This window comes from Falco biarmicus, chromosome 8 (genome assembly GCF_023638135.1).
Source record: "Falco biarmicus isolate bFalBia1 chromosome 8, bFalBia1.pri, whole genome shotgun sequence".
NCBI classification, from domain to species: Eukaryota; Metazoa; Chordata; class Aves; order Falconiformes; family Falconidae; genus Falco; species Falco biarmicus.
The window spans coordinates 15,375,714-15,403,191 of NC_079295.1; the positions used below are offsets into that span (position 1 = coordinate 15,375,714).

General features: G+C 39.3%; 1 protein-coding gene across 7 annotated transcripts; it reads right to left on the bottom strand.

The window, feature by feature from the left end:
* Positions 1–4,176: 4,176 nt before the first annotated feature.
* Positions 4,177–26,101, bottom strand: ZDBF2 (zinc finger DBF-type containing 2). 7 transcript variants are annotated; one of them, XM_056349167.1, is made up of 7 exons: positions 25,971–26,101; positions 21,193–21,304; positions 20,532–20,583; positions 19,958–20,009; positions 19,260–19,365; positions 18,257–18,384; positions 4,177–11,550 (listed from the first exon to the last, which is right to left on the bottom strand). In XM_056349167.1, the coding sequence occupies exons 2-7, from the start codon at positions 21,214–21,216 to the stop codon at positions 8,709–8,711; spliced, it is 3,204 nt and encodes a 1,067-aa protein (XP_056205142.1). In that variant the 5' UTR covers positions 21,217–21,304; positions 25,971–26,101; the 3' UTR covers positions 4,177–8,708. The 7 variants fall into 7 exon arrangements, with proteins under 7 accessions (XP_056205142.1, XP_056205146.1, XP_056205143.1 ...); XM_056349171.1 differs by lacking the exon at positions 25,971–26,101 and adding an exon at positions 25,879–25,898; XM_056349168.1 differs by lacking the exon at positions 25,971–26,101 and adding an exon at positions 24,762–25,676.
* Positions 26,102–27,478: the final 1,377 nt, after the last annotated feature.

Sequence of the window (27,478 nt, forward strand, 5' to 3'; positions counted from 1 at the left end):
GTCACTAATACTTAAGAAAGGAGATAAAATGATAAAAGTATAAAAATCCCACTTAACGTAGCCTGGGTTTTTGCACAATGGCAGTACCCTGCTTTGGAGAAAGCAATAGCAGCACATCAGCAAGGGAGGGCTGTTCCCTCAGCCTGCTCCCCCAGCCCTTCTCATCAAAAGCTATTTAACCTAATTATCAGCAGTGGGAAGAAACCAAACACAAGGTCCTTACAAACACAGGCAAGAGACAACATACAAAAGAAACAAACAAACCCAACAATAACAAACTCACAGCCCGAACAAGCCCAGAAGAATTAAGCCGTGGCAAGTTACCCTCAATATTAGACTTGTAAGATATTTATTAAATCAAATTAATACTCAAGCCAGTTAGAACAAAATATTGGATGTGAAGTAAACAGATACACAAGTCTCAAGCAACAGCAAACTGAGCTCAAAGCAAATAAAATAAATTAAAACCTAGTAAAAATAATCTCATTGAGAACAGTGTTCTGATGGAGGATTGTTCAAACAATACAAAAAAAGCCATGAAAAGAACATGAGAACTGTACAGACTTGTAACAAATTTATAACTGTAGCAAATAACTATGACGTTTTAGATTTACAGTCACCAAACCCATATAACTTGAAACATTCAAAGGAGAAACAAGGAAAAATCTTCCACTGAAAAAAACCAAACCCAAACTGAACCCCTGTATGATAAAAAGAAGGGAGGGTTAAGCCTTAGGATCCATTTTGCCACGGATGCCCAGCAAACCACAGAAAAGCCAAAGTCCCCACAGCTGTTTGTCACAGCCACCTTCTCCTGTGCAGGCTGGGCTCCCCACTAGAAGAAAACCTCCCCTGGCAGAGCTGGGCAAGGTTTCCAGCACCAGCAATTGCCCACAGCCGGCCAGGCTGTGCCAGTGCCCTGGGGATGTACAGCACAGGCAGCCACCCCGCCGCACAAACTGACATACAGGGAACTTGAAACAAAAACCTTTTTATCTGTGAAGGGTGGTCAGGTGCTGGAACAGGTTGCCCAGAGAGGCTGTGTAGTGCCCGTGCTTGAAGATGCTCGAAACGGCATGGGACGTGGCGCCGAGGAGCCGGCTTTGGGCTATACATCCCCCCGAGGTGCACGCCAGCCCCAGCCCTCCCTGCACTCCTGGGAGCTTAGGGGGGACAGTGGGACACAAGGCTTGCCAAAAATCTAACTGCCAGATTTGTGTTGTTTCCCCCCACACGCACTAGGATGTGAAACTTTTATGGGGGAAACTGGTTGAAAATGGACTTTCAACCCATTTCTTCCTGTGAATCACAAATTTTTGTTTTCCAACATACCCTAGAGTTAAATGAAGTGAAGGAAAATACAGGAGTTGACCTACTGGCTGCACTAGGGAGCTTGGAAGGGATGGGTAGACAGTCAAACAAGACCCAAGGACTAGATACAGACAGGTGTGGGTGCCTGGCTCTCCTTTACAGCTTCCATGAAAAGGCAGAGATGCCTATGAAGGCATAGGCAATAACTACACAATTACATAAAAAATTATATTCATGATACAGCCAAATGACAGTCATCACACCCTACCCTGAGAAAATAAAAATGGAGTATTCTGCATTGCAGATGAATTTTTATTTTAAAATGAAGGAGGGAAAAAATTTGCTACACACAGAAAAAGCGAAGTCTATGTAAAGTTGGAAATAAAAATATGTAAAACAGTTTCATTGCTGTGTTCTCTTCTAAGCTCTAAGAAAAAAAATGTATTTGCTTACCAATGCATTTCACAAAAACCATTGAACATTACTGTCTAAAATAAGAATATAGAAGATAATTCTTGATAATATTGAACACTTAAGAGTTCTTTTCATCCACAAAAAGTGCTGTAAAACATTAACTAATTGTCGTAGGTAAAAATATGCTGACTTTGACTCCAGCATTGTCCTGACCCCAGATTCAATCAGAACTACACTGTGTTGGCAGTAACTCAGGAAATGACAATTTGCTAGAACAGACTGGAAAATTAAATTGTTAGACACATTTGGAAAACCGTAAGAGATCTGTTAATAAAAACCCATTATATTTTTAATTGTATGCAGATTTCAGCTTAATGCCACTGAAATCAAAAGGAAAAATGTTTCTATCATCATTTGGGCAACAGATTGATTAGTCATCATTAGATCAAAATTTTAACAGAGCTTCTTTCAATGTATGGAGAAATGCACTGGTAGCACATACTGCCTTACAACTTTTCTCTTTAGCCTTCAAAAAGATGCACATGCGCAATCTTTTTTGTTATAACCATTTCCCCCCTCTTAGCAGTAGCTGAAGGGATCAAAACAAGCAGCAGTAAAAAGAATCCACATATTAAGCAAATCAAAGGAACATCCCAGAAGAATGATGGAACCCAAGCTGAACCACCCCAGGATGCAGCTACATTTTGACAACTGTTTGCAAAGGTTCAGACAAAACAGAGATAAATACTAAAATAATCCCCAAACCTGAACATTCATTGGTCTAGTCCAGTCTACACTACATCTCTTAGGTCTTACTCCTCACTTCTACCTCCCTCTTCATCTTAAAACTTTAGTGTGATAAAATGCAAGTCATGCCCGTGCATTGCATCCACAAGGGATTCAACATGTGTGCTGAGGACTACACCTACACCCTTCATTACTAAGTCTACAGCACAGCCTCCAGGCCAGCAGTGCCTAAGCTCTCTGCATGAGCTAGCAAGGGTATAATTTGATTCTGCAACTTGTTTGCACAATACTAGTAATTACTAAGTAAGCTACAACCAACATTTTCAGTTGCACCAGTGTCAACATTAATGTGCTGGCACAGCAAGTATGAAAAGCTGACCAGCTTTAACACTTTTTTTTTGAGGATATAAGAGATTTAAAAACCTGATTACAAATGCTAATATTTAGGAAAAGCTGTTTTTCAGTTTACCGTAAGGAAGGAACACCAAAGAAAAAGCCTAAATTTAGAATCACTGACACCGTTAAATCACATAAGCTATAATAATGATCTGTGTTCATGTTTCATGAAAAAAATAACGCTTCTGCACTTCAAGAAAATAATTTACTTCCAGCACCACAGAAACACAATAATTTTGTGTATCAAACCACTAATAACTCAAACAAATCCAAAAATGAACTAAACCGATGCTATTATCAATTTCATTATAACTCTCAAATATTCTAACTTGAACTAGACCTCCACTGTACTTGACACTCTATAAGCATATAATTAATTGCTTCTATTTCCCACAAAAGATGCAATCACCAGACTTAAAATTTGATTACAGTATCACGTTGGTAATTACAGGTTTAGATGGCTGAACAATGCATCTTCAATAAATTATTATTTGACAGCACAACAGTAACTTCGTTCAGCCAACTACGTAATATATAGCTACCTTCAAGTATGGGTTGAAAACTACAACGCATGTCCAGCGATTTTATGACCTACTGAAGTCTTTGGAAACAATATGCCTATGCCTTTCAGCCACTTACGGATCCAAACTGACACATCTGTGTGCATCACTCCTGCAAAAGATCATACTGGTTTAAACAGGCAACGTTACAAACAGCAAATGACTACTAAGTTTAAACAAGGTATTCAGTATTCTATTTGCCAGAAAAATCTGTTGAAACTATTTTTGCACACAGCTTTGAAGACAGGTCTGCACGCATTGTCAGATTATAGTCAGGGTTGATTTACTCTATGATTACAGAGAAGCCAATCCATTTTGCATAACGCTGAAAGCTACTTAACACTACAATACTTCCAGCCACTGCCCTCATTCATTAAGTGCACATTCTGAAAAAATTGCTCTCAAGCAAGTTCTGCAGGGATCTGGCTTACCATGTGGTTGGTGCTTTCTGGTTTCCTGCTGCCAAAATGCAGTTAGACATCTCAAATAGACCTGATGATTTTTCAGTGCCATCCTAGGATGTCATTGCTTCAGTTGCCACAGGGCAGGATGAATCTTGGCTTCGCTGAAGTCAACAGAAGACTTCACTAGGTCAAGATACCATACAGGTGTAAACAGCTGGTTAAATTATGACTGGCCTTCAAAACAGTAGCTTATTCCGTAACATTCTGTGGTGTTCTATCCACAACAAATTATAGCAAATAGTTTCAAATTAAAGTCCACTTCAAGAATAAAGAAACTACAAAAATGGAATTTCAGTCTTTATTTTATTAAAACAAGATTTGTTCTGCTGATGGAATGAATAAATTCATAACTGCAAAACTTAAACAAGGAACAAAACCTTTGTTTCTGGGCATGCTCAGACCTATGCTACTACAGTCTTCTGAAAAAGATTATTGCGAATGCTGTAATTCATAGCAGATAAATGATTAAAGACAAAAACTCTGGGATTTTAATTGCATTAGTAAGTGAGATACATTTTACTTTTCTTATCTGTCCCAAAACATCAATAGTTGAAATACTGGTTTACTTCCACAATAAGTACAAATTCAGATTACTCCATTCTCGGGCAAAGTTACCCTAGGGGAAAAAGAAAGACGACAGCTAAAGAAATCAAGAAACATCATCCCACTCCTGTTTCACACTACTCAGTGAAGGAAGCAGACTCCCAAACACAGGAGCATAAACCAGCTTGCCCTCAACACTTCAGATCAGGACACCATCCACTCCTGTTACCTGTCACTGATTTAATTCCAAACAGAATATCCTGTCCTGTAAATTAGCATTTCGCAACATTTAAAAAAATGATCCAAATATTCAACTGAGGAAAAGCATGGAAACAATAAATCTGAAATTAAATAAGCTGAGGATACAAAGAACAAGCATCCAGCAACAGCACTGGACAAGTTTGTAGTTTCACTGTATTCTTATAAACTCACATTGTGTCAAATGACCACGGACAAAGAAGCAGATAAAAACATTACAGCATCAAACAAGAGTACTGCAAAATACACTACCAATTACAAGAACATGAAAACCACAAAAAAACCATTATTTTCATTTGGGCACAAATTTAGCATGAAACTTAAACACAACTTCAGATTAAGTCATAGTCTCATTGTAAGTACAACGAAACACCTCATTTTATCTGAGTACCAGAGAGGAGCACTTTCACACTACAAGTACAAGAACATTGGATGCAAACTTGAAAGCAAAAACTCCTATCAGAAAAAGAACTGAAGAACTGCTAGGTGCAAGCGTCAGATACCTGAAGTTTTGGGGACTTGCTATTCTACGTTTGGTTAGCACCTGGCATACGTACAGGTCACTCTCAAGGTTCACAATACAAGTGAATACTAAAAAGTCAAGCTGCTTAGAATGGGGTTGTGTTAAAAGGTTGAGTACTTTGTGAGGGGAGAGACTTTTTTAAAATTATGAAATGTATAAAAAAACCCGTAAGTATGAACTTGCAGATGGTCAAAATTACATATGCACAGAAGAAATTATTTTTCTCAAGTATTATATCATGCATCTAACTGCTGCCAATTAGATTCAAAAAAGCATGACTTTCCTCCTTTTCAATGGTTCTTTTCTTGCTTCTCTACATTAAGATATGCAAACATTTGTCCACTAATTTTTAAAACCAAAAATATCAAACCAAAAAAAAAAAATCCTACTACCCCAAACCAACCAACCCCTCCTATCAATTTCAGGAGAAAGTGCTTCAGCTCTAAAGTTTTCCATGAGCGTAGGCTTCATAATCATGTTTCAAGGTTTCAGTCATGCTCCTAATGAAACAATGTACTATTCAATAAAGGCAGCAGAACCTGCATTATTTATCTAATAGAAACCAGTTTGACTAATTCCCCAAGACCCCAGAAAACGTCTCTTTTCTCCTTCATGCACATGGCATTTTGAGTGTGTCTGCAATTTTTTTATGCTTGGCAGATATCTTCATCAATTATCTTTTCAAAGCAGTTTCTACAGTTACTTCTTATATCACAATCTTCCCTTTTTTCCTAGTAGTCACTGAGCATGCACAGAAGAGATTTCTAAACAGCCAGTGAGGCAGAGAACAACATCCAAGCTTACACTGTCTTATTTTGACGCTGTCAACCACAGAAATGTTTCCAGACTTGCACCCCAAGTCTTATTCTTCTAAAAAACTGTTAAATTTTTAAATTATTTATTTATTTATTAGGAAAATATATAGCTACTTACACTTTTTATTTAAATATAATACATTTTTCTATTTAAAAAAACACCCTGACAAGGAGGTGTATTATTGGGGGAGGGGGGTGGGAGGGGGGAAGACATTACAGGCTAAAAATATTAGTCATCCTATAGTCCTCAAGATACTTTTATTACTCAAGGTTTCAAGGAAGTTATGTGCTGGAGAAACACAAGCTTGCAATGAATGAGTATGGAGAACAGTATTTTTGGCTATAAGCAAATATGCATTAGTGATCTTAAAAGTACAATGTGCATTAAACCTTACTCACACACAAAATTCATGCTCTTCGTGTACAATATTGTGAAAAATAAGATAGAAGAAGTTAGATAGGAAAACATTCTTGTATCATAAAAATATGTTGGAATGGGACTTACCTATAGAGTTAATTTAAAGCTTTGCTTTAAAACAAACTTTATATAAAAAATCTTTTTTGTTTTATCTAAAAATTAGCCTTTCTATAAAAACCATTCCTTTAAAACTTTGCTGTGAAAAAACCCCAGTTTTATATTAGACAAAATATTATAGAGGCACAATTAGTTAAAAGGGCAGTAAGAAATCATGTTATAACACTTCATTTTCCAGTGACTTGCAATACAGTCATGATTATGTGTCCACTGACAACCATAGGAAAATTTATCCACAGAAATCAACTTGTATTTAAAAAATAAAATAAATATTAAAAAAATATATCTGTCAGACCATATTTGACTTGTAAAGGAACTTAGTTTCCAGGTGGCTTTAGTACACGCATATCTTTTATTTACCCTGGGAAATATGCACATAAATTTAAAAAATCCCAAAAATATTTTTTGAACAGGTGGTTTATGATGACAGCTTTTATATTTCTTTCAGATACTGTATATTAAAATAAAACATTTCAAAGTCCACCTTTATCTCAATCCAAACCAGCAGTCTTGTCACTCTAGAAAATGAATCAAGAATGATTTTGGTTTTTCAGGGGAAATTGCACAGATATGTTCCATGGCAGAGAGAGCAGGGTCTGGTCTTTTCTATGTTTTTCTTGTGTTCTGAAAGACACATTGTACAACTCCGGAATTTACAAAGGCCTTTAAAGTAACACAGATTATAGAATATACCAAATTGCAGATTCACAAACCAGAGCCCTGACTATGATGACATTTAACTATATGCTTAACTTCATACAAATCAACAATTAACCTTCAATCTTAAAGCACAGGAATATCTGCAAGACTGGGGATTTGTGTCTCCTAAACACATTAAATAAGCTGTCATCATAATAACTATTAAAAAAAGAAAAAACTAAATCAAAACCCTATGGTCCTTTTTGCCATAAAAATCATAATAGTCAGAGCATCAGTGGCCAAACATGAATCACTACGGGATATTAATTTTAATTCAACTAAATATTTTAAACAGATATTTAAATATCTGTTTAAACAGATATTTGAACTCTAATACATTTAGATAGATGCTGCTTTAGGTTTATTTAAATATTTTACTGAAAGTTTAAAAAGAAAGTTTCAAATATAGTACATAAAAATGTAACCAACAGTACACCCAATTAAAATCAAAAAAGCACAGAAACTCCAAATGGAGGTTGACATTCTAGAACAACTCACTGCTACTTGTTTGCATTATAGGTTTTCTACCCCCATGCTAAGGATGTGAAACTCACCTAAAAACTTAATCAATAAGCTATTTTAAAAAACCCCAAACCACAAAACAAAACAAAACACCCAAACCCACAATCCAAACCCTAAGCCTGTATTTCTTTTGGAATTTGAGATTTCAGTTTAGCCACCACCATTTGAACAGTGCCCTAGAGAGACGCGTTTCCTTACCAGCATGGTCCGTTATTGCTTGATGAGAGCCCACAGTGACTTTGTGTCCAAAATAACTGCTTTGGACATGGTCTCAGGAAAAAAGTCAATATAAAAACATGTACAATTATATTCCATTTCAAGAAAGCACTGAACTGATCTGAATTGTATCATACTGTATCAATTTTAATGCCACTTCATAGGCAAATATATATTACGTGTCAAAGGAGGTGTGCATATACACAAACACAAAATACACACACAGAATTCAGCCAGTCCAGATCAATGTATCTTCATTTAATTTCTAGCATAACAACCAAGTCATTTTTTGCACTTTAGAATTATGTGGAAAAATGAGAATAGGCACAATTAATTAATACAGCTTCTAGTTTACCTTATTATAGTGCACTATTACGCACTAATACCACGAAAACAATATGATACTATTCAAGCTTATTTTTCTGATGTACAGGTGAAGTCTAGTAAATACGACTTTAAGTGCTTTTTAACTCAAACACACAACCTCTGCAGCTTTACACAGTAGAACAGTGCAACACATTATGTCCCCATATTCCAGGAACAAGATCAGAGTTTACAGTTGTACTTGTTTCACATTAGACTGGCTTTGCACTTTCTGCAGCTCTAGCACTTCAACAGCTTCGTCTATGACCTCCTTTTGTTCCCTTTCCTTTTCCTCAATCTTTTTCCAGGTGCTGGCTATAAAAACAAAAAATCTTTTGGTAGCTAGCTGTCACCTGGTAGAACAAGACAGTTTCGAATTAACGGTACAGCAGTTCTTCTAGAGGGTCGGTTCACAGTGCTAGGGTGACCCCGATCTCCACTCACTTCCCAATTCCTGACTTTGGAAGAAGTTTGCTCTGGCTTCTTGGGAAAAGATTCCGATGTGACCTTCTGCCTCTTTTCAGGAATCCCTGTGACAACTGTTGAGTTCAGAAAGGTCCTTTTTGGTTTCCTCCTCACCTTTAATTTTTTAGCATCAGGCTTTTCTTTCTTAGGGTGCTTTCCCACTGTAGTTTTCCTTGTCTGGCACCTATGGATGGAGAAAGCAGAAGACTTCTGGGCATGAGGATGAAGTTTCCTTCTCATCCCCTCTTTTTGCTGTTTTTTACTTCTGGAAGTTTGTTTGCCTGTAGTTACTCTGTTTCGTCTCCTCCCAACAGTACGTCTGACAGACACAGGCCCTCCTGCAGACTTTCTGGAAAAAACTGGTTCTTTATTAGTGCTTTCTTTTCTCTTCCATATTGCCTTTGGATTCTCCCTCTCTAACCGCTCGTTCCTGACAGATGTCAGAGGAGTTTTGGTAACTCTGCTGTTAAATGGAGTTAATCTACAATCTCCTTCTACAGCAGACTGGTGAGAGTTCAAAGGTGAAATAATCAGATGTTTAAAAGACTTCTCAGAGTGGCCAGATACCAGACAATCTGTTCTTTCTGTGGAAACAGAAGATCCATCTGCCTTTTGACTTGAGGCTGCATCGTTCCCTTTACCTGGATCTGGCAGGAAAGATGCTGAAGATGAACTATAGAAGTCTGACCAATTGAGTGACTTTGATGGTGTGCTTTCTCTCTGTGCATCAGTTAGTTTCCTCATGTTTGCATCAAAGCTGAGACTCCTGAAAAGCTGTCGAACGTGGGAGGGCTTTTTGGCCTTTTCTCCAACTACACTCTTTGGAGGCATTTTCAGAATTCGATTTGTCAGTGGGTCATAATACTTTAAAGAACATTGTTTGTATTTATACCTTACAGAGTCCTTGCTTTCTGCAGAGTTATAATTTTTCCTCATTTTGAGAGTATCTGAAGGTTTACCTTTACACTGTTTTATCTCTGGGCATGAAAGTACATACACCACTGTCTTCGGCTGTATAGGACTCATAATCTTGCTATAGGACTCAGGAAGTTTAAGGGCACATAGTCTGGTTTTCATGTTGGGAGTTTTTTCATTCTCCGGCCACACAATGCTTGCTTTCTGATCAGCTGGATCAGATTCCCTTCTAGACATTTTTCGTTTTGCTACAGGGTAGTTCAACAGACTTGTTTGGGTGCCATGGCTCACTTTAACCACCTGGCATCTTGAAGCCAGGCGCCACGTCCTTTTCCTAGGCATTTTATGAATTTGTGGGTTGCATAGTGTATCTGAGGCTAAAGATGGGTTATCAAAATCACAGCCACCACTTAAAGCATCATTAAATTCTGGCAATGCTTTAACTGGTGCACTTTCTCTTCTATTACCTTCAACGATATTGTTCTTTTTTTCATCCTTCTGCTTTTTTTTCTTCATTCTCTTCCCTGTACAGTTAGCTGAGGATTCACTGTCAAAGTAGCAGCGAAAACGACCTTCCCTGAAATCACGCACAAGTTCTTCAATTTTTATATCATCTTCATACATTATTTGAGACCACGTCTTTCCCACAAAAGAAGGAGGCACATGAGGCAGAGCTGGAAGAACCGGTTCTTCGGTATGAACTATGACATCCTGTTTCATTGCTTCTATTTTCTTTACCGACTCACTTTTTAAAACAGAAGAGAGCTGTGTTCCATAGTCTTTATCTTGCAAACTTATTTGGACTTCTTTTAGGAATTCTATATCTTTTACAGCTACCTTGGATAAGTCTGATCCTGCCTGAATAGGTGCATCACAGTCAAAACTCATTTCAGAACCCTCTAAATGAGTGTGGTCCAGAAGTGATGAAAAAGTTAAACTGGGATTATTGTCTTCTTTGAAATAAGTTTCTTCAGAGGTAGTTCCATGGCAGTATTTCAAAATTACATCTTCAATAGTTTCATCCACTGAACTTTCATCACCTCTGTTTGTCTTCACGTTTTTGCATTTTGCTAGTTGTGGGGATGTCCCAAGATCTAGGGAGCTGCTGATACCCACAGTATCCCTGAGATGGAAATCAGATGCCAAAGTTTCATCCTGAGTTCGTAAACCATCTCGTTTTGAGAGAGATTGACCTGAGGTAATACGTAAAGAATTGCTGTGGCAGCACATAAGATTCTGATGAGAAGCCGAAGGGCGTTTTGGGTGAACTGGTGCCGGGGCAGGATTCAAGCATGGGTTCAGTGACACATCACTACTGCATACCTCCATTTCTGTTTTAGCACATACACTATGCGGAATCAGATTTGATGCTGCCAAATTCCTAACATTTTTTCCTGGTTTAGGATTAACAGAAGTATGGATTACAGGACTGACAGAAAACCACTGAGGTACAGGGCTCACAGCAGTAAGCTGCCCTTCATGGCTATGACTTGCAATTTGAGCATCTTTCAGGGTATCCCACTTCTCATTGCTACAAATGCCCATAGACTGCTGGGATATTCTTATAACATGTTCCTGCCCTCTTTCTAGTTTTTGAATAAATGCTTGCATTACATAAGTTTTCTTCGCACCCTCATGAGACTGACATGGAGCAGAAGAGTGTATTTCACCAACAGACTCCTGGTCTTTGCGGGAAATATCCTGTCTGACTCTGTTCCTCTTTTTCTCCGCCTCTTCTGGGGACAGGCAAGCAATCCTAGCAGCCTCTGGAGTGACAGGGAGTGGCATGTCATCATATGTAGGTCTAAAGGGGAGGAGAGAAAAAGAAAAAAAGCCCACATAAATACTGAAAGTATGTTGAAGATTTTTCAAACAATAGTGTTCTGTTTTGGGGGTGGTGTGTGTGTGGTGTTTTTATTTTTAAAAAAAAAAAAGAGTAATTACCTAGAGCACATCACACCTAATGAACAAACTCAAGCTACCAGCTTTGCTACTTTAACAAGGATACTCCACTTGGCAGGGGGGAGCAGGGAAAAAAGCCACAGATGGAACGGCGAGCACTCCACAAAGCTAAAGATAACAATTCAGGCATTAGTCAGATACCCTCTTCATGTAACCACCCATCAAGAATGGCCAAACACACATTACAATCATTTTATAAATACAGCAAAGCAAGAAAAAGTAAAGGCATTTCCTTTGTTTGAGGTTGTGAGCTTATAAAGAGGTTATTTCACTGGTAAAGCTATCATTAATTAATATTGAACTTTTGTAGAGAAATGGAACATTATAATATGGCACAGTATAAAAATACTATTGAGTATAAATGTCCCTTTCCCTACAAAACGTAGCTGCCCGATAGGAACTCAGCATATGTTGCCAAGGAATTCCATGCTTACTGTTTCTCACAGACATACCACAGCTTCCAAATCACTTCTATAACACGCCAAGTTATGATTGTTCAGCCTCACTGTGATAACAGCAGATTTTTATATATTCTGTAACTGGCAGTTTTGTCTTTAGGACTGCCTCAAATACAAGTGTTTAAGTCTTACAGAATTAACAGAACAGACAGATATGGACTATTTCTCTGACGCAACACAGGCTTCAATGTGTAACAGCTGGGGAAATCCAATGAAAATAGTTTTTTAAAAAGTAAAATATAACAAAGAGAGAATTTTGTGTTTCATTTGAAAAGTTATAACCAGACCTTGCAAGATCCAAATGGATGTTTACTTTAATAAAAGGCAGACAGCCATGCACCTCTTATGGTGCATTCATCTGCTAACAGAAGTATTGTGAATAAATTTTATTGTACAGCAATTTCCTAATTATAAACATTTAACTTGCACATTTATTGAACATTAAAAATCAATTAATGTTGTGGTTTAACCCACCAGATAGCTAAACACCATGCAGCCAGTCACTCCCTCCCCTCCCAGTAGGATGGGAGAGAGAATTGGGGGCAGGGGGGGAGTACAATTTGTAGGTTGAGATAAAGACAATTTAATAGGACAGAAAAGGAAAGGAAAACAATAATTAGAATATACAAAGAAGCGACACACAATGAAGTTGCTTGCCACCCGCCAACTGATGCCTAGCTAGCTCCCAAGCAGTGGCCCCCAACCAGCTTTCCCCCTAGTTTATGTACCAAGCATGATGTCATATGGTAAAGAACATCCCTTTGGCCAGTTTGGGTCAGCTGCCCTGGCTGTGTCTCCTCCCAGCTTCTTGTGCCCCCGGCTTATACTTGCTGGTACAACAGTATAAGAAACTTAGAAATTCTTGACCTAGTGTAAACACAGCTTAGCAACAACTAAAACATCAGCATGTTATCAACATCATTCTCATCCTAAATCCAAAATACAGCACTACCAGCTACAAGGAAGAAAATTAACTCTATCCCAGCCAAAACCAGGACAATTAACAATGCTTAATAGTCAACATGTAGAGAAGTCCTTGAAGGACTCAGACATGAGTAATTAACAAAGACAGCTGATACCAACCAAACTTGTAAGTATTTCTAACTAGCTTCTTCACACAAAAGCAATCACAAAAGAACTTATCTGAATATAGCTATGTCTCATCCTTTTACTGAGAGATGACAGATAAAAGAAGAATTCTCAGTTTGGAAGAACTGTTTTATAGTTGAAAAAAATTTATATGGCCAGTGTTTTTTAAAAAAGAAAAATTATTTAAAACTGGCATTTGAACTCTACAGAGTTAAAAAGACACAGTCCAGAAAAACATACTTCATAGGATCACCACCAAAACAAACCAACCTCCCCAAACCCACCCACCCCCACAATAACTCATATTTGAAAGCACCTACTTCAAACCTCAGAACAGGGCTCAGTGATCGGGCTCATGATCTACCATTAGACTTTGTTCTCTCTCTCTGAGACACTAACAATTAAGAAAACAATTTTCCAGCCAACTACATACTCATTTCATCACCATTTAATCTCCAACCATGTTCTCCTTATATGTTTCTTATAAACCTCATGTAAGAACATGCCAAAAGCTGGACTTTTGAGAGATGGCATGATAGATGCAACATGACAGATGACACCAGGATGGATGATTCTCCTCTATTCACAAGGTCTGTTATCCTATCAAAGAAGGAAATTAGGATGGCCTGATGCAATTTTTCTTGACTAAATCAGCAGCAACCATTTACTCATCACTTCATTGTCTTCTAAATTCTTATGAAGAATTTGGTTATTCAGTTCTTGGGGAAATACTGCAATTTAAGCAAAGAAGTCTGTAAGCAGACCCTGTTCCCACCCCTCCCACTGACAACTGACAATTGTTACACTTGTTTTTTCCTCACTCCTCCTGAAACATCACACATTCCCTGTGGCCTCTCAAAAATAATTACTAACAGCACCCAGACTGCTTCAAAGAGCACTGACTATCATGAGTGCTGAAAACCCTGCTTACTTGGATCACTTGAAGAGAACTACAGAGCCACTAACAATCATAAGCACAACAACCTTTTATGCAAAATAGTATGGAAATGAAAGTTATCAGAAGACCAAGACCTACAAGGTATTTCACAGTGCAGGGACTTAAGCCCCATCCATCAAACAAAAAAAAAGCCTTCCAAGGAAACACAAAGGCAGTCCCATAAACATCCTATAGATCAAAGTTGCCTCCAATCATTGAAACTCATAACAGAAATCACACTGGCTACATAAAAAGTGATAAAGCACTGCATGCTCTTCATACTAAAGTAACTTACACTTTACTTTGGCTATTAGGATATTATTCCTCATTCACTACAGTGACAAACATATCAAATATTGACTGCCAATACTTGATTTGAACTAATGGTGCAAGTTGTATTAACACACACACACGCCCCCTCAAAAAAAAGGTGTTTGTTATTACAGACTCACTACCTATGGTTCCACAGGTAAAGCCAAGTCCAGGTTTTTCTTGAGTCCAAACACTAAATGCTGAAAAATTCATGTTGCAGAATTTTACCTTTATGTAGGCCACCATGCCTAAGTTGTTACAGTTTTACATAGTGTTCAAAAGCATGTACAAGACACACACATGTTCCCCTATCCATAAAAATGGTGTGTGGGGGAAATGTGTATGTGTAGGAGTGAAGTATGTGTGAATGCATATACCCTTACAAATTGTAATAATACACAAATTAAGTGCAAGTAAGGAATCTAAAGAGGTAGCTGTCATGGCTCACGCATACCAGAAGCGGGAACCTTGCAGAAGACATGGCTGTGTTGGTTAAAAGAAATAACAACCAAAACCTGACATAATTGAGATGCCAAATTATGTTTTCCTCCTTACTGTAAAGGATGTTTAATTGATACCTGCCACAGGGCTTGGTTTTATTCCTGGTAACGCATATATTGAATACAATCACAGGCTGAAAGTCTGAAGAAAAATATACCACAACAAAACTTCTATATTATAAATAATTACAGTTACAAGAGACTGGAAGGTAGTAAATACATTGCTAACATTTAAAAACAATGAAGCTATAGGTGGCAATACAGAAAGTTTCACAGCAACTAGAAGCTTTTAGAGCTGTACCTGGCAAGTGAGCTCAAGTAACAATTAATATAGAATAAAATAGCTGGAAGACTGCAAGATCTAGCCACCATCAAGGTTTCTCAGCAAGAAAAGTTGCCTCTCACTTATCTCTGGACCACGTGTTAAGCAGTGATAAAGGAGCAGATAAATAAAAAAAGACTTATCACTTTGATATGCAAAATGATTTCATCATCATGCAAAAGTCCCTGGGAGTCCATTAAAAAGCTAAATAATCACTGAGGGAGGAAAAAAAAAATCCCAATCAAACACCAAGAACTGGTTGCTAATATCAGAAAGGAGGGTTGAAAAACCACTCATCATCACAACAAAAGATTGGAAGCAGAATGCCCTCCAGTCCAGACTTGCCCCTTTCAAAATTTTTAAAAGGTAAAGTATTAACATTTCAAACAAGGAAATGCTAAAAGGATCCTCTGAATATTTTCACTAAACGAACACAATAGGGATGTTCAGTCAAATTTTGATAAACAAGGGATAAAACTTAGAACACACTTCTCATGATGCTAACAAGCCACCTGATTCACCAACAGCAGTATACAACTCCTCCCTGCCTAAGATGCATTATTTTAAAAGAAAGTTAATAAAATTTTATGACACAACCTGCAATATTCCTCATGTACTCCAAAAATACAACATTTTCCTTAAATGTGTGTCACCTTTTAAAATACAGTGGAATTCTGGTTATCCAAGAAAAGGGGACAGAATTCAGAGTACAGACAAGGGTTATAGGACTGACTAAGCAAAAGGAGAAACCCCATATAACGAAACCTTTTTTTAAAAGGATTTTAAAAGGATTATTTCTATTATCATATGAATGCAATGCAATCAAATACATCAGATGACAATGCCTGTCTGCTCAGCTGCTGTGCCCTACTGCTGCACCCATTCTTGTCCACCCAAGCTCTGAGAAAAAGCACCTTTGTTCAAACTTCAAAAATCTTACAGATCAGAATTAGACCTAAAGAGAAGGCAAAAGGCAGTAGAAAAAAAAAAAATCTTCTAACTGTCTCGCTTGAGTTCTTCCACCTTTTCATGAAATATCTGGCATCTGGATACTGCTGGAAGACTGAATATAGTACTAAATTGATTCTAGTATGCATAAACTATAGCAAAATTCTAGGCTTCCAGCTCACTTAACAGTTTATATTCAATTTTCAAAAATTATTTATAAGTAAACATCTCCAGGGTAGAGGGAACAACTACAGGTTCTATACAGTTAGGAACTTCTGACAGTTTTGCTACAAATTACCCCTCAAAAGCAGAGTGAAGATTTACTCCCTTAAATGATCAATATTACTTCCTTATGCAAAAAAACCTTCTACACCAAGACTCTGGAGGAAGGAATGATTTATTGATTTGCGATTTTTTTTTTAACTGGGGGAGGGGCAGAACACCAATATTCTTTGAAATTCAGTATAAATCAAAGCTCTGAATAATTCTTTCCTTTTTCCACATCACTACTAGGTATACTGGTTCTGCAAAACAAGTCAAGTCTCACAAATATATCTATGTTCCTTTTAAATGACACTTAAGATTCCTTGTGTAAATTCAGCTTAATAGTATAAATGCATATTTAAGAACTGAGTGAAACTTTATCAATCCAAGTGTTTTCATATAAGAAAAAAAAGATAATCCAATTCTTACCTCAGACATCAGTTAAGAAGATGACTCTTTTTCACTCATTTTTCAGAGCAGCATCGCAACTTAAATCTAATCACACTTTCTTTTCCATCTTTGCTTTTCTTCCTGCACTCTGTCTAGATGTAGGATTACTCATCCCTCTTCTCCCTCAACCTTCATCTAAATTTTTTACATTATTTTCCTTATTCCATTCTTCCAACAACTTAGAGGAACGCAGGTAGCTTGTTTTTCCTAGTTAGTAGGTTTTGTTCACCAAAGGAATAACCTTGTATTGGTGACACCTCATTTTTCATTTAGGTGTTGCCTTAAAGTGAATCCTGTATTTTCCCCGTGGCAAAAAAATTGTGGATGTTCTTAAACTAGAAGGATTAAATTTATTTATTTAAGATGGAAGGCTCAATTTACTCATTTATTTATAGTGGTGATGTGTACATGTCCTGAACTAATTTGTCATAGACATGCCTATTAGCTTTTTCTGTCACATCCCTGACAATATCAATATGGCTGCCTTCAGACAAAATACCCTTCTAACTTGTTTGTCAGATCTATAGCAGAGTTCTGTATCAAGATACACTGTTCTGGGTTTTTTTGTCTTTCCTGCAGAACATTACAAACTAGGAATGAGAATTAATTGGTTTCCCTCCATCTACAGAGAAGTTACACACTGACCCTCTTACCCCTCTTAAACATGCACATGAAAAATAAAAAGAAAGCTTCAAAATCTGAGCATATGAATTGGCCAATTAACGTAATTCATGTAAGTATTAACTGAATGTGTGAACTGCAAGGATAATGAAAAAATAAACATAAATATTCACCTGACATTATGCACAAACACCAAACTAAAATGATGAACTCTTTAAAAATGTACCGTAAAATATGCTAAATATACACATAAAGCTGAGAACTATAAGAATTATAATTATATATGTAAACCCCAAATTATAATAATTAATAAATACATGTCAGACTATACAGTCTGTCACTATACCTGCTGACCCATATATTCCTTCTTTTTTCAGGTCTTCACATGTAATTGCTCTCAATAGTGTATCAAATCCTTAAGTAGCAACACAAAGTTTAAAAGTGCAGAAACAACACAAAAGCAATATACTTGGACAATGTTTATACAAATGCACTTCTGAAAAACTGTCTTCAATGTGAAAGTTTCGCTTCAAGTGGGCAAAAAGTACTGCTCAGCAGTGGAGCAGAAATACGAACTCATAATACATGCATTCTACCAGCACATACTTAAAACAAACAAACAAACAAACAAGCCAGTTGTATTATACCTGTTGTCATGGTATCTGTGGGGATGATGCTGTAAAACATCCTGCAGGAAACGCTCCATCAAGCTACTAGTACCCATACGATTCCTACAGTAAGTGGTAAAATGTCTGTGCTGGGAGCTGAATATATGCTGGTGAAAGATAAAACAGATGACTACTTTAATACTATTGTTAACACACTGGCCTGTTCCTAAAACTTACTTGCCAGGTTAAATGTTACACTGTTGCCCAGGTTAAACATTACACTGTTGCTACAAAAATATTTAAATAAAAAGAAATCTTTACCTTTTCTACCTTAAGGCCTTGATTCAATGAGATTTTTAAGCATGCTTAGGGAGTCTCAAATAATACTGAAATGTATTGAAACATCATTCTGACTTGGACCCAAATTAGCAGCTCTGACAGCTGCTCACAAATTTAACTAGTACAAATGCTCTCACAAATCTCACAGCTGCTCACAAGTCTTGTGTAACTAGTATAAATAGTCTAAATTATCTACAACTGACTATTAAAACATTCTTGAACTTCGTATGAGTAAACATCCTGTAATCCACTTGAAATAAGGAGAATTTTCCTAAGCACAGAAGATTAAACAGGCTTATACTTTCTAATTAAAAAAGTATAAAAGACAGGAGACACAAAGAGCTAAAGAACAGAAAAGAAAACAGTTGCTGAAATGTCTTCAGCCTTGATATCTAACATATTAACCCTAATACTTTACAATATATACAGATCTTGGGATTACAGCCACAGCAATAAACCTAATGGATGCAACGCACAGTAGTGGGCCACTTCAGAAAAGCAGACTGCAGTAGCCAGGCCACTCCACCAGCATATTTTTAACAGGTAACAGATACAAAGGGTATCCTCTTCACAGTGCATACATTGTGCAATTCACAAATTATTTGTCATTCAGTATTAGTGTAGAGACTGGTAATTTATAAGCTGATAAAGCCTTTTGGTACTCCTTGCTATCTGTTGCTTAATTATGCAGAAACCTTCTCACCTGTTCCAGATTACTGTAGTGTACATGGCAACAGCTGCAGTATCCTTGTCTATTTTGCACAGTGGATACTCCAGGCCAAGGAAGTTCTTGATCTCTTGTGTGTAAACTGAAAGAATCAGGTAGTATTACCAAGACATGCTGGGTTGTTTAATTCATGTTCTTAACATAGAAATTCTAAATACCTATCCTACTATTGAGCTAGAACAAACTTGCAAGATAAACATTTCTATTTCAGAATTGTAATGGCAAGTAGGATTACATATTTTAAAGTATTCCCATGCAAATTTTACTAAAGAAAATTTTTCTTAAATACAGAACAAAGGATAACTGGTTGAAGGCAAAGCTAACACAAATGCTAACTTCAGTTGGCTGACATCTTAAGTGAATTTTCTTTCCAGAAAAAGCAGTGTCATCTTTCATTCTTCTGATTTTTAGTATTTTGAAATAAAATAAATAGATCAAAGACAAAGAAATATTGACACCTACACATTAGTTTTGGGCACTGCGATGCACCTTCCCCACAGTTTTTAATAATACGCGGGTACAAGATGAAAAGAATCTCCATCATACACTTGACCTACATTGCATCACTGTCACCCATGACACAAGATAACAAATAATGCTGAAGAACAGATTCTTTCTGCTTTACTTTGTATAGACAGTAAGCTAGATCCTGGTTAGATCATGGCCTAACTTACCTGCAATTGCTGTCCTGTTGTAGAGAGCCTTCAACACCATGTCTGTGGATTCCTAGAGGAAAAACCAAAAAGACCACAACAGATTATCAAAGAGATGGAATAGAGTTTTACCTGCAATTAGTTACTTCTTACATTGCATTTGTCAAAACTACTACTCTAAAGGAACATAAAAAGTTTAGTAAGTTCAAGAATGCAGGTAGAGATCCTTTTGTCCTCAAAGTTCCTCTAAGAGCTTCATGAAATAAGATTTACTCTTCCACAGTTGAGGGGGGTGGGAATTTTTTCTGCTGATTTGTCTGGGATCAAGACTAGGAAATCTACATTTATACTGCTACATATGCAATCACTGAGCTAAAATGCAGCATATCTTAAACTGCTTATTACAGGACAAGAAAATCACACCCACATTGAAACTTCACAGATGATTCAGAAGTCACTTCTTTCATCTAAGCTCTGTAATGAAATTTAGGAAATCAAAGCATGCAATTCAAACTACAAGGTGAACTAATGCTTGTAGTGTTACATTTTAAAAAAATCGTAACTGCAACAAAAGTATCTACTTTAAACTTCTCACCTTGTGCTGAAGAAGCAGAAGCTTCATCAGAGGGTTTGATTCTGTCAAACATCTGTAAGAAAAAATAACTGAGAGGAAAAAAACCCAAACCCACAGAAAAGCCCATCTTCGAGCTCATCTTTCAGTCCAAGCCCCAAGCTGTTCACAAGCATCATATTGTTTCAGCTATAGACCAAGACTTGACTTAAATGAAGCTGCATTTTAAAAATAAATTTCTGCATTACCAGGTTACCTAATACTATATTTAACGATGTGTGTTAGCTTTGGTAGAAGGGACTAATTTCTGATCTAATTAACTAAGTCAAATACTATGCTTACAAATACAGCTTAGGCTATGTTAGGTTATTAAGCAATAACCTTGTCAAATTAATTTAATTACTTCATTTCCTAAGTTGCCTTTACAATAAAGATGAAAGATCTATGCTAATAAAACTCTACAAGACCTAGATTACACAAAATAATTATCCAGGCTGGGAAAATAATCCTTATTGCTCAAAAGACCTGCACACCAGTATTAAATCCCACATTTTTTAACTAAAATATGCCTGCAGCAACATGCAGTTACATGCTTTAGGGTGCCCAAACACAAAGGGCTTCCAAGTTTCACACAGTCCTTTTACATTATAGAACGGAAGCATAAAATGAGCTTTCTAGTACAGACCTTAGAGTCATCAGTCTTCTTCATCCACCAAAGTTGACTCCAGACTAGCAAACAATAAATGTCAAACAGGAGGCCATTTGCAGTGCAGGACACTTATCTTTTCTCATCCCATCTGCAGCAACAAAGTTAAAGAACTTTTAAAAATAGAGTTAATAATGCATGTTTTTCATGCCTTAAGGCATGTAATTTTTTATGTACCACTTTGCAAACATGTCAGTCAATAAAATGGACAAATCCCTTTTTGAAGTCTGCAGTACGTCCTTCTTGTTTATTATGGAAATGGTTTTGATAACTGTTCCTTCTGGAATAATTTTGTTCCTTCTTTCTTCCTCATAGTCCCTATGTACTAAATTTCATCGACATTTTGAATGCTGGCATTCATGAAATTAAGTATATGAGTACATTAACAGGAAACAAATTCCTCAATATTAACCAAATTGAAAAGAATCTATTTTGAGCATCACTCATAAACCTGATCAGAAGAAGTTTTATTTTACTCATGTTACATAAACTAGTTAGATATTGAAATAATACACTAACTGGAAATTTCACAAGAGGTTGGATGTTCAAAGCATTTCATAAATTAATCACTATATACTCAATGAAGTACTATCACTAGTATTACAGACAGGAAAACAGAAAGACCACAATAATTTGCACACTCACTGTCACAAGCGTCACAGTGAAAGTTCAACATCCTGTCTCAAAACTTAGAGCTTAGCAATTCTTAGGTCTGCTCTTGGCTTACGATTTATGTAATTCTGGGATAACAAACTTAAAAGTTTCAAATCAACCACTTGTACTTTTTATCCTTTATAAACTGTTTTTATAAGAATCTTTCTACGTATTTGAGAACAGGGGAGGAGAAGGGAAGGAAAAGATGGTCCCCTATGACGCTACATACCATGCGGCTTGACAGATGTGTTTTGTTGTTTGTTTTCTTTAAAGTTGTTTTGCCCTTTCCCTGACTATGCACTCTCTACTCATTAGAGAATAGCAGGGCTGTTACAGCAGTTATAGTCAGTAAGAGTATCTTAATATCTCAACTGAAAAAAACCCAAATCGAACCCCAAAAAACAAACCAAAGAAAAAAAACAACAAACCTCCCAACCAAAACACCACTGATTGTCCTTCCTACAGTGCATCAATTTGATATACAAATTACTTTTAAAAAGAGAGAGAAAAAAAGAAATATGTAAATATCTCTAGTGAAAAACAAGAAACAATTTGAAAAACAGGATGTTAGTTAAATCCTTACAAACAATTAACAGAACATGGCCTTGGGAAAAGGAATAGCCGCATCAATACATCAAGCTGAGAGGTAACAAGATAAGCCCAAGGAAAACCAAATGGGTAATGAGACTAAACAGAAAATTACTTGAACTATGTGTGAACTACCCTAACTAGCATACTAAAAGATCCATCCTCAGCAAAGAGAGCCCCCTACCAACAAAATCTCCTCCTCACAGAACATGCATGGTACAAAAAACCTAATTGCCATACCTTTAAATGGAGACAAGGCTTGTAAGAACCAATGAAAATTAAGTGTGATTAAATGAAATGTAATTGTAAACAATTGTTCAAAGTGTATAAAAGTTTTACCACGTGCTAGCTTTGTGGAATTACCACTTAGCACCCATCTCTGTGCAGACATGCAGTAAAAAATATCTCAACTCTGTGTGTGGATCTGCTCTTGCACACTGTGGTGGGCTGACCCTGGCTGAACACCAGGTGCCGACCAAAGCCACTCTATCACTCGCCTCCTCAACTGCACAGGGGAGAGAAAAACTCGTGGTCGAGATAAGGACAGGGAGATCACTCAGCAATTACCATCATGGGCAAAACAGACTCAACCTGGGGGAAATAAGTTTAATTTATTACCTATAATTATATTATATATAGTATATAATTATTCAAATCAGAATAATGTAATGAGAACTAAAACCAAAACTGAAAACACTTCCCCCCCCACCCCTCCTTTCTTTCTGGGCTCAACTTCACTCCTGAATTCTCTACATCCTCCCCCCCTTGAGTGACGCAGAAGGATAAGGAATGGGGGTTGCAGTCAGATCATCTCACTTTTGTCTCCACTGCTCCTTCCTCCCCACACTCTTTCCCTGCTCCAGCATAGGGTCCTTTCCTACAAGGACAGTTGTCCATGAATGTCTCCAACATGAGTCCTTCCCACAGGCTGCAGTTTTTCATGAACTGCTCCAACATGCGTCCCTTCCATGGGGTCGCAAGTCAGGCCAACAAACCTGCTCCAGCCTGGGCTCCTCTCCCCATGGGCTCAAGGGTCCTACCAGGAGCCTGCTCCAGCATGGGCTTCCCACGGGATCACAGCCTCCTTCGGGCATCTACCAGCTCCAGCATAGGGTCCTCCCTGGGCTGCAGAGGGACAGCCTGCCTCACCATGGTCTTCACCATGGGCTGCAGGGGAATCCCAGCTCCAGCATCTGGAGCACCTCCCTCCCCCTCCTTCTTCACTGACCTTGGTGTCTGCAGTGTTGTTGCTCTCACATATAATCACTCCTCTCTTCTGCTGCAATTTGTTGCACAGGTATTTTTTCCCCTCCTTCTTAAATAGATTATCCCAGAGACTCTGCCACCATCGCTGATGGGCTCAGCCTTAGGCAGTGGCAGGTCCTCTGGGAGCTGCTGGCAGTGGCTCCATCAGACAAAGGAGAAGTTTCTAGCAGCTTCTCACAGAAGCCACCTCTGTACCTCCCTCCCCAAACACTGCCACACAAACTCAATACAATCACTCAGCTGTTCTTATAAACCTTCTCATCAGGCAACTAAGAAAAACTTTCTTGATAGTTCATCTGATCTGGGTCACCCTGTCATCCTATACACAGCTAGGACCGAAAAGATAGTGATTCATGAATGATGCTTTATGAAAAATAACTTGTTCCATACGCTTAAAGTTAACGTACTGATTTTTTAAGGTCTTACCATACATATATATATATTCTTAAGATAAAGCTACAAACGTGGAGCGTGGTAAGAGTGCAGCAACCACAGTGGAGGGTACCCCGTTGGTAGGGTGGTCAGACAGTGGTTCCACAGCCGGCAGGGTGGTCAGACAGACAGCCGTGCACACACACACACACCCCCAACAGCCCCAGCCCGGATAAAATCGCCTCAATAACCAAATATACAGCTTCATCTCAGGGACGTCAGGCAGTGGCAACTGCAATATGCTGGAGGATAACTACTACAATGGTTCATTACTTCCTTATTTCAAGGAATAATTTCAATGGCAGTGCGCTACTGGGAGTTCACTCATCTGCAAGTACAATGCAGTAAGTTGCACCGCTCGGCTGAGACAAACTCATGCATATTTAAACTGGGCTAGGAGCGTAGTAACTTTAAATAGGGCAGGACTATGAAAATAACTATACTGAATTATTCCAGCCTAGGTCTCTTCATTATCTTTGTACAGTTCAATGATATTCAATGGACCAGATTTTCTCACTGGAGAGGCGTGTTAGGCAAAACTTGTAAAAGCCTGGCTATCACTTAGTAACTGACAGAAAAACATCAGAAGATCCTTCAGAGATACTTACGTACAAAGCTGACAAGACAGGAAAGCCTATTCTCTTCATCTCAGTGTCTTATAAGAATACTAGTGTACAAGACAAAGGAAGAAAAAATCTGAACTATATACAGCTTGCTTACCACCTGAAGTCAAGCTCAAACCACAGGCTAGTAACATAAAAGTAATGTGCCATGTGTCTTATTTATGTTGCCAAAATCTGTACAGCCTAACTGCAATCCTTACGTTATCAAAACAGAAGCTACAGCTATAAATTCACAAAGGATTTTTCAGTTATCCATGCAAAGCCTGCAAAACTCCAGTTAGTTAAGATACTTCCAAGTGTAAATATCTTAAACTGTACAATTAAGAAAGTTGTATCCGTAAAAGCTTTAGCTTAAACATTCTACCACTGAAAAATCCTGTAAATTGTAACAAATGGATAAACAACTGGCTGCATATAGAAACGCTGGATTTACTACATTAGCTCTCTCTACCACCAATGCTTCCTTTTGGTTTTACCGAATTCCTCTGTGTACAGCTGCCAGAGGATGAAATGCCTCCGACAACTCCGTTTAACAAGAGAAATCCACGAAATGTACCCACTAAAAAAAAAAACAAAAAAAACAACAAACAAAACGACCAAACACGTGGTGCATTCTGATAGCATATAGAAGCGCCAAAGGCATCAAAGAAACTTCAGACAGCGCCTGTCACTCCTGCACAGCAACAAGTAAAATAAAAAGAGGCCAAAAGGCCAATCAAAACTGCGCCTGCAAAGACACCTGACGAGAGCCTCTGCCGCCCCGCCGCCCGGGAAGGCCTGCGCCGGGCAGACAGCGGGGAGACACGCGGGAAAACTCCCCCTCGAACGCAGTGACCCGCTTTCACCGGCTCAGCGCCAGCGGCGGGGCGCAGCTTGCCTCAGGCACCGCTCCTGCCGCTCGGCCCTCCGCCGCCACGGCCCTCCGCCGCCACGGCCGTGCCGCGCGTCCCGGGCTCCCCCGCGCCCCTTCTCACCGCCCAGCCGCCGCCGGCAGCCCCCGGCCCGCCGCTGGCCGAGGGCCTGCCGTCCCCCGCGGGCGCCCGCCCCTGCCGCAGGGGCTCCCCGCCGCGCAGCGGGCTGAGAGGGCGCCGGCGGCACTCACCGGCGTTACCGCTCGCCCGCCCCCCTGCCCGGCGCGGCGCCGCGCATCCCCGCAGCTCCCGACGCCCGGCTCCCTCCCCGGCGCCGTCTCACCTCCATCACTTCCCCGTGAGCTCTTCCGTGCCGCGCTGAGGTCAGGGGACGCCGTCCTCGGCTTCCTGCTCCGGGTCGGGCCGCGCGGCGCGGCGGGGCGGGGGCTGCGCCGGGGGCGGGGTGTGCGCTTCCCGCCCGGCCCCGAGCGCCTGGGCCGCCGGCCCCAGCCCGCCACCGGTGTCCCCTCCCCTCAGCGTCCCTCCTGCGCGCTCCCGTCCGGCGCCAGCCGCGTCCGCGCCGCCGGCTGAGGCGCCCCTGCCCCCGGCGCCCCGGGAGCCCCGGGCGCCCCGGCCCCGCGAAGGGCGGCAGCGGGCCGCCGCGGCGGCCGCCTGAGGGAAGAGGGGAGCTGCGCGGCGCCGCCCTGGCGGCCCGGGCGCGTTCCCGCCCGCAGCGGTGCGGAGCCGTGGCTGCTGCGGCCGCGGTGCGGGGAGCCCGCTGCGGCGCACCGGGGGTTGCGGCACCCCGTCGGCTCCGGGCGGCTCTCACCAGTTTTGTTTCAACAGCTGCGGTAGTTGTTTTCTCCTTCAAAACACTGTTTCGTATGCTTCAGAGCGGGCTATAGGGTTTACACTTTTTTCATTTTCTGCCATTAAATATAGCCTGCTTTTCGCGGTGTACCGTGTCCAGGTAGATTGTATCAGCAAGTGACGGGTCTTTGTCTGACGTTTTCGTTGAGTTAGTGCTGGACCTGCTTTTTCTCAGAAGTGGGTTAAGAATATGACCTTAGTTCAGGTTCTTTTTTGTTCCCAGTTACAGGGTTCTGAACGTTTATCTCATCTCCCGTGGGAAACCAGCTATTGCATACTTCTCATTATGCTGAAGGAGCAGGCTTTGTTTTTTAAGCGATCTGGGCAGCCACAAAGATAATCAACACCCTTATGTGTGAAGACAGGTGCAGCTACGGGCTTGGATTGTGCAATGAGAGAAAAAAAAAACCAAAAACAACATATCCTGAATGCACCATAACGCTGGAAACTTCAGCCAAGGCTGCTGTGAAAAGGCGCTGTTGTGTGATTAGGAAACCAGAGCTTACAAATGTCCACCCCTGCGGAACAGGCAACTGAGCACAAACCTCAAAGGGCGGAACAGCAGAAGCCTTTTCTTCAGCAGGGATGACCTTAGCTGCTGTTGAATTCTTTCGATACATGCATATATTTGAAGATGTTTTTATTGCCAAAAAATAAGTGCTTAATACAGAACTGAGTTGCCTGGTGATATTTTGTTGCCTAGCGTAACACAGAACTTGGCGAAACTGGAACTCGTTAAAAAAAGAGTGGGGGAGGATACAACTTCTTCGTTTTTTACTTATGTATAGCACAATGTTTCAGTCTTTTAAGGCTGACAGGATCTCCTAATCATTCTACACACACTTGGCTACATTTATTTTGTTTGGAGATAACTGAGTAAGACAGGGGTTTAGTTGAGGCATCCTGGCAAACACAAGGTTTCAATACAAGTATATGCAGGGGAATCAATCACTTCAGTTATGTGGAAACGATTTTTAAGTT

Excerpts from the sequence above, each read along its gene's own strand:
- ZDBF2 (XM_056349167.1), bottom strand. The coding sequence starts at position 21,216 with ATGAAGAAGACTGATGACTCTAAG. Across the intron at positions 20,010-20,531 it reads TTCTGCTTCTTCAGCACAAG|GAATCCACAGACATGGTGTT; the intron begins GTGAGAAGTTTA and ends TTTTTCCTCTAG. Across the intron at positions 11,551-18,256 it reads CACAGATACCATGACAACAG|ACCTACATATGATGACATGC; the intron begins GTATAATACAAC and ends CCTCCCCTTTAG.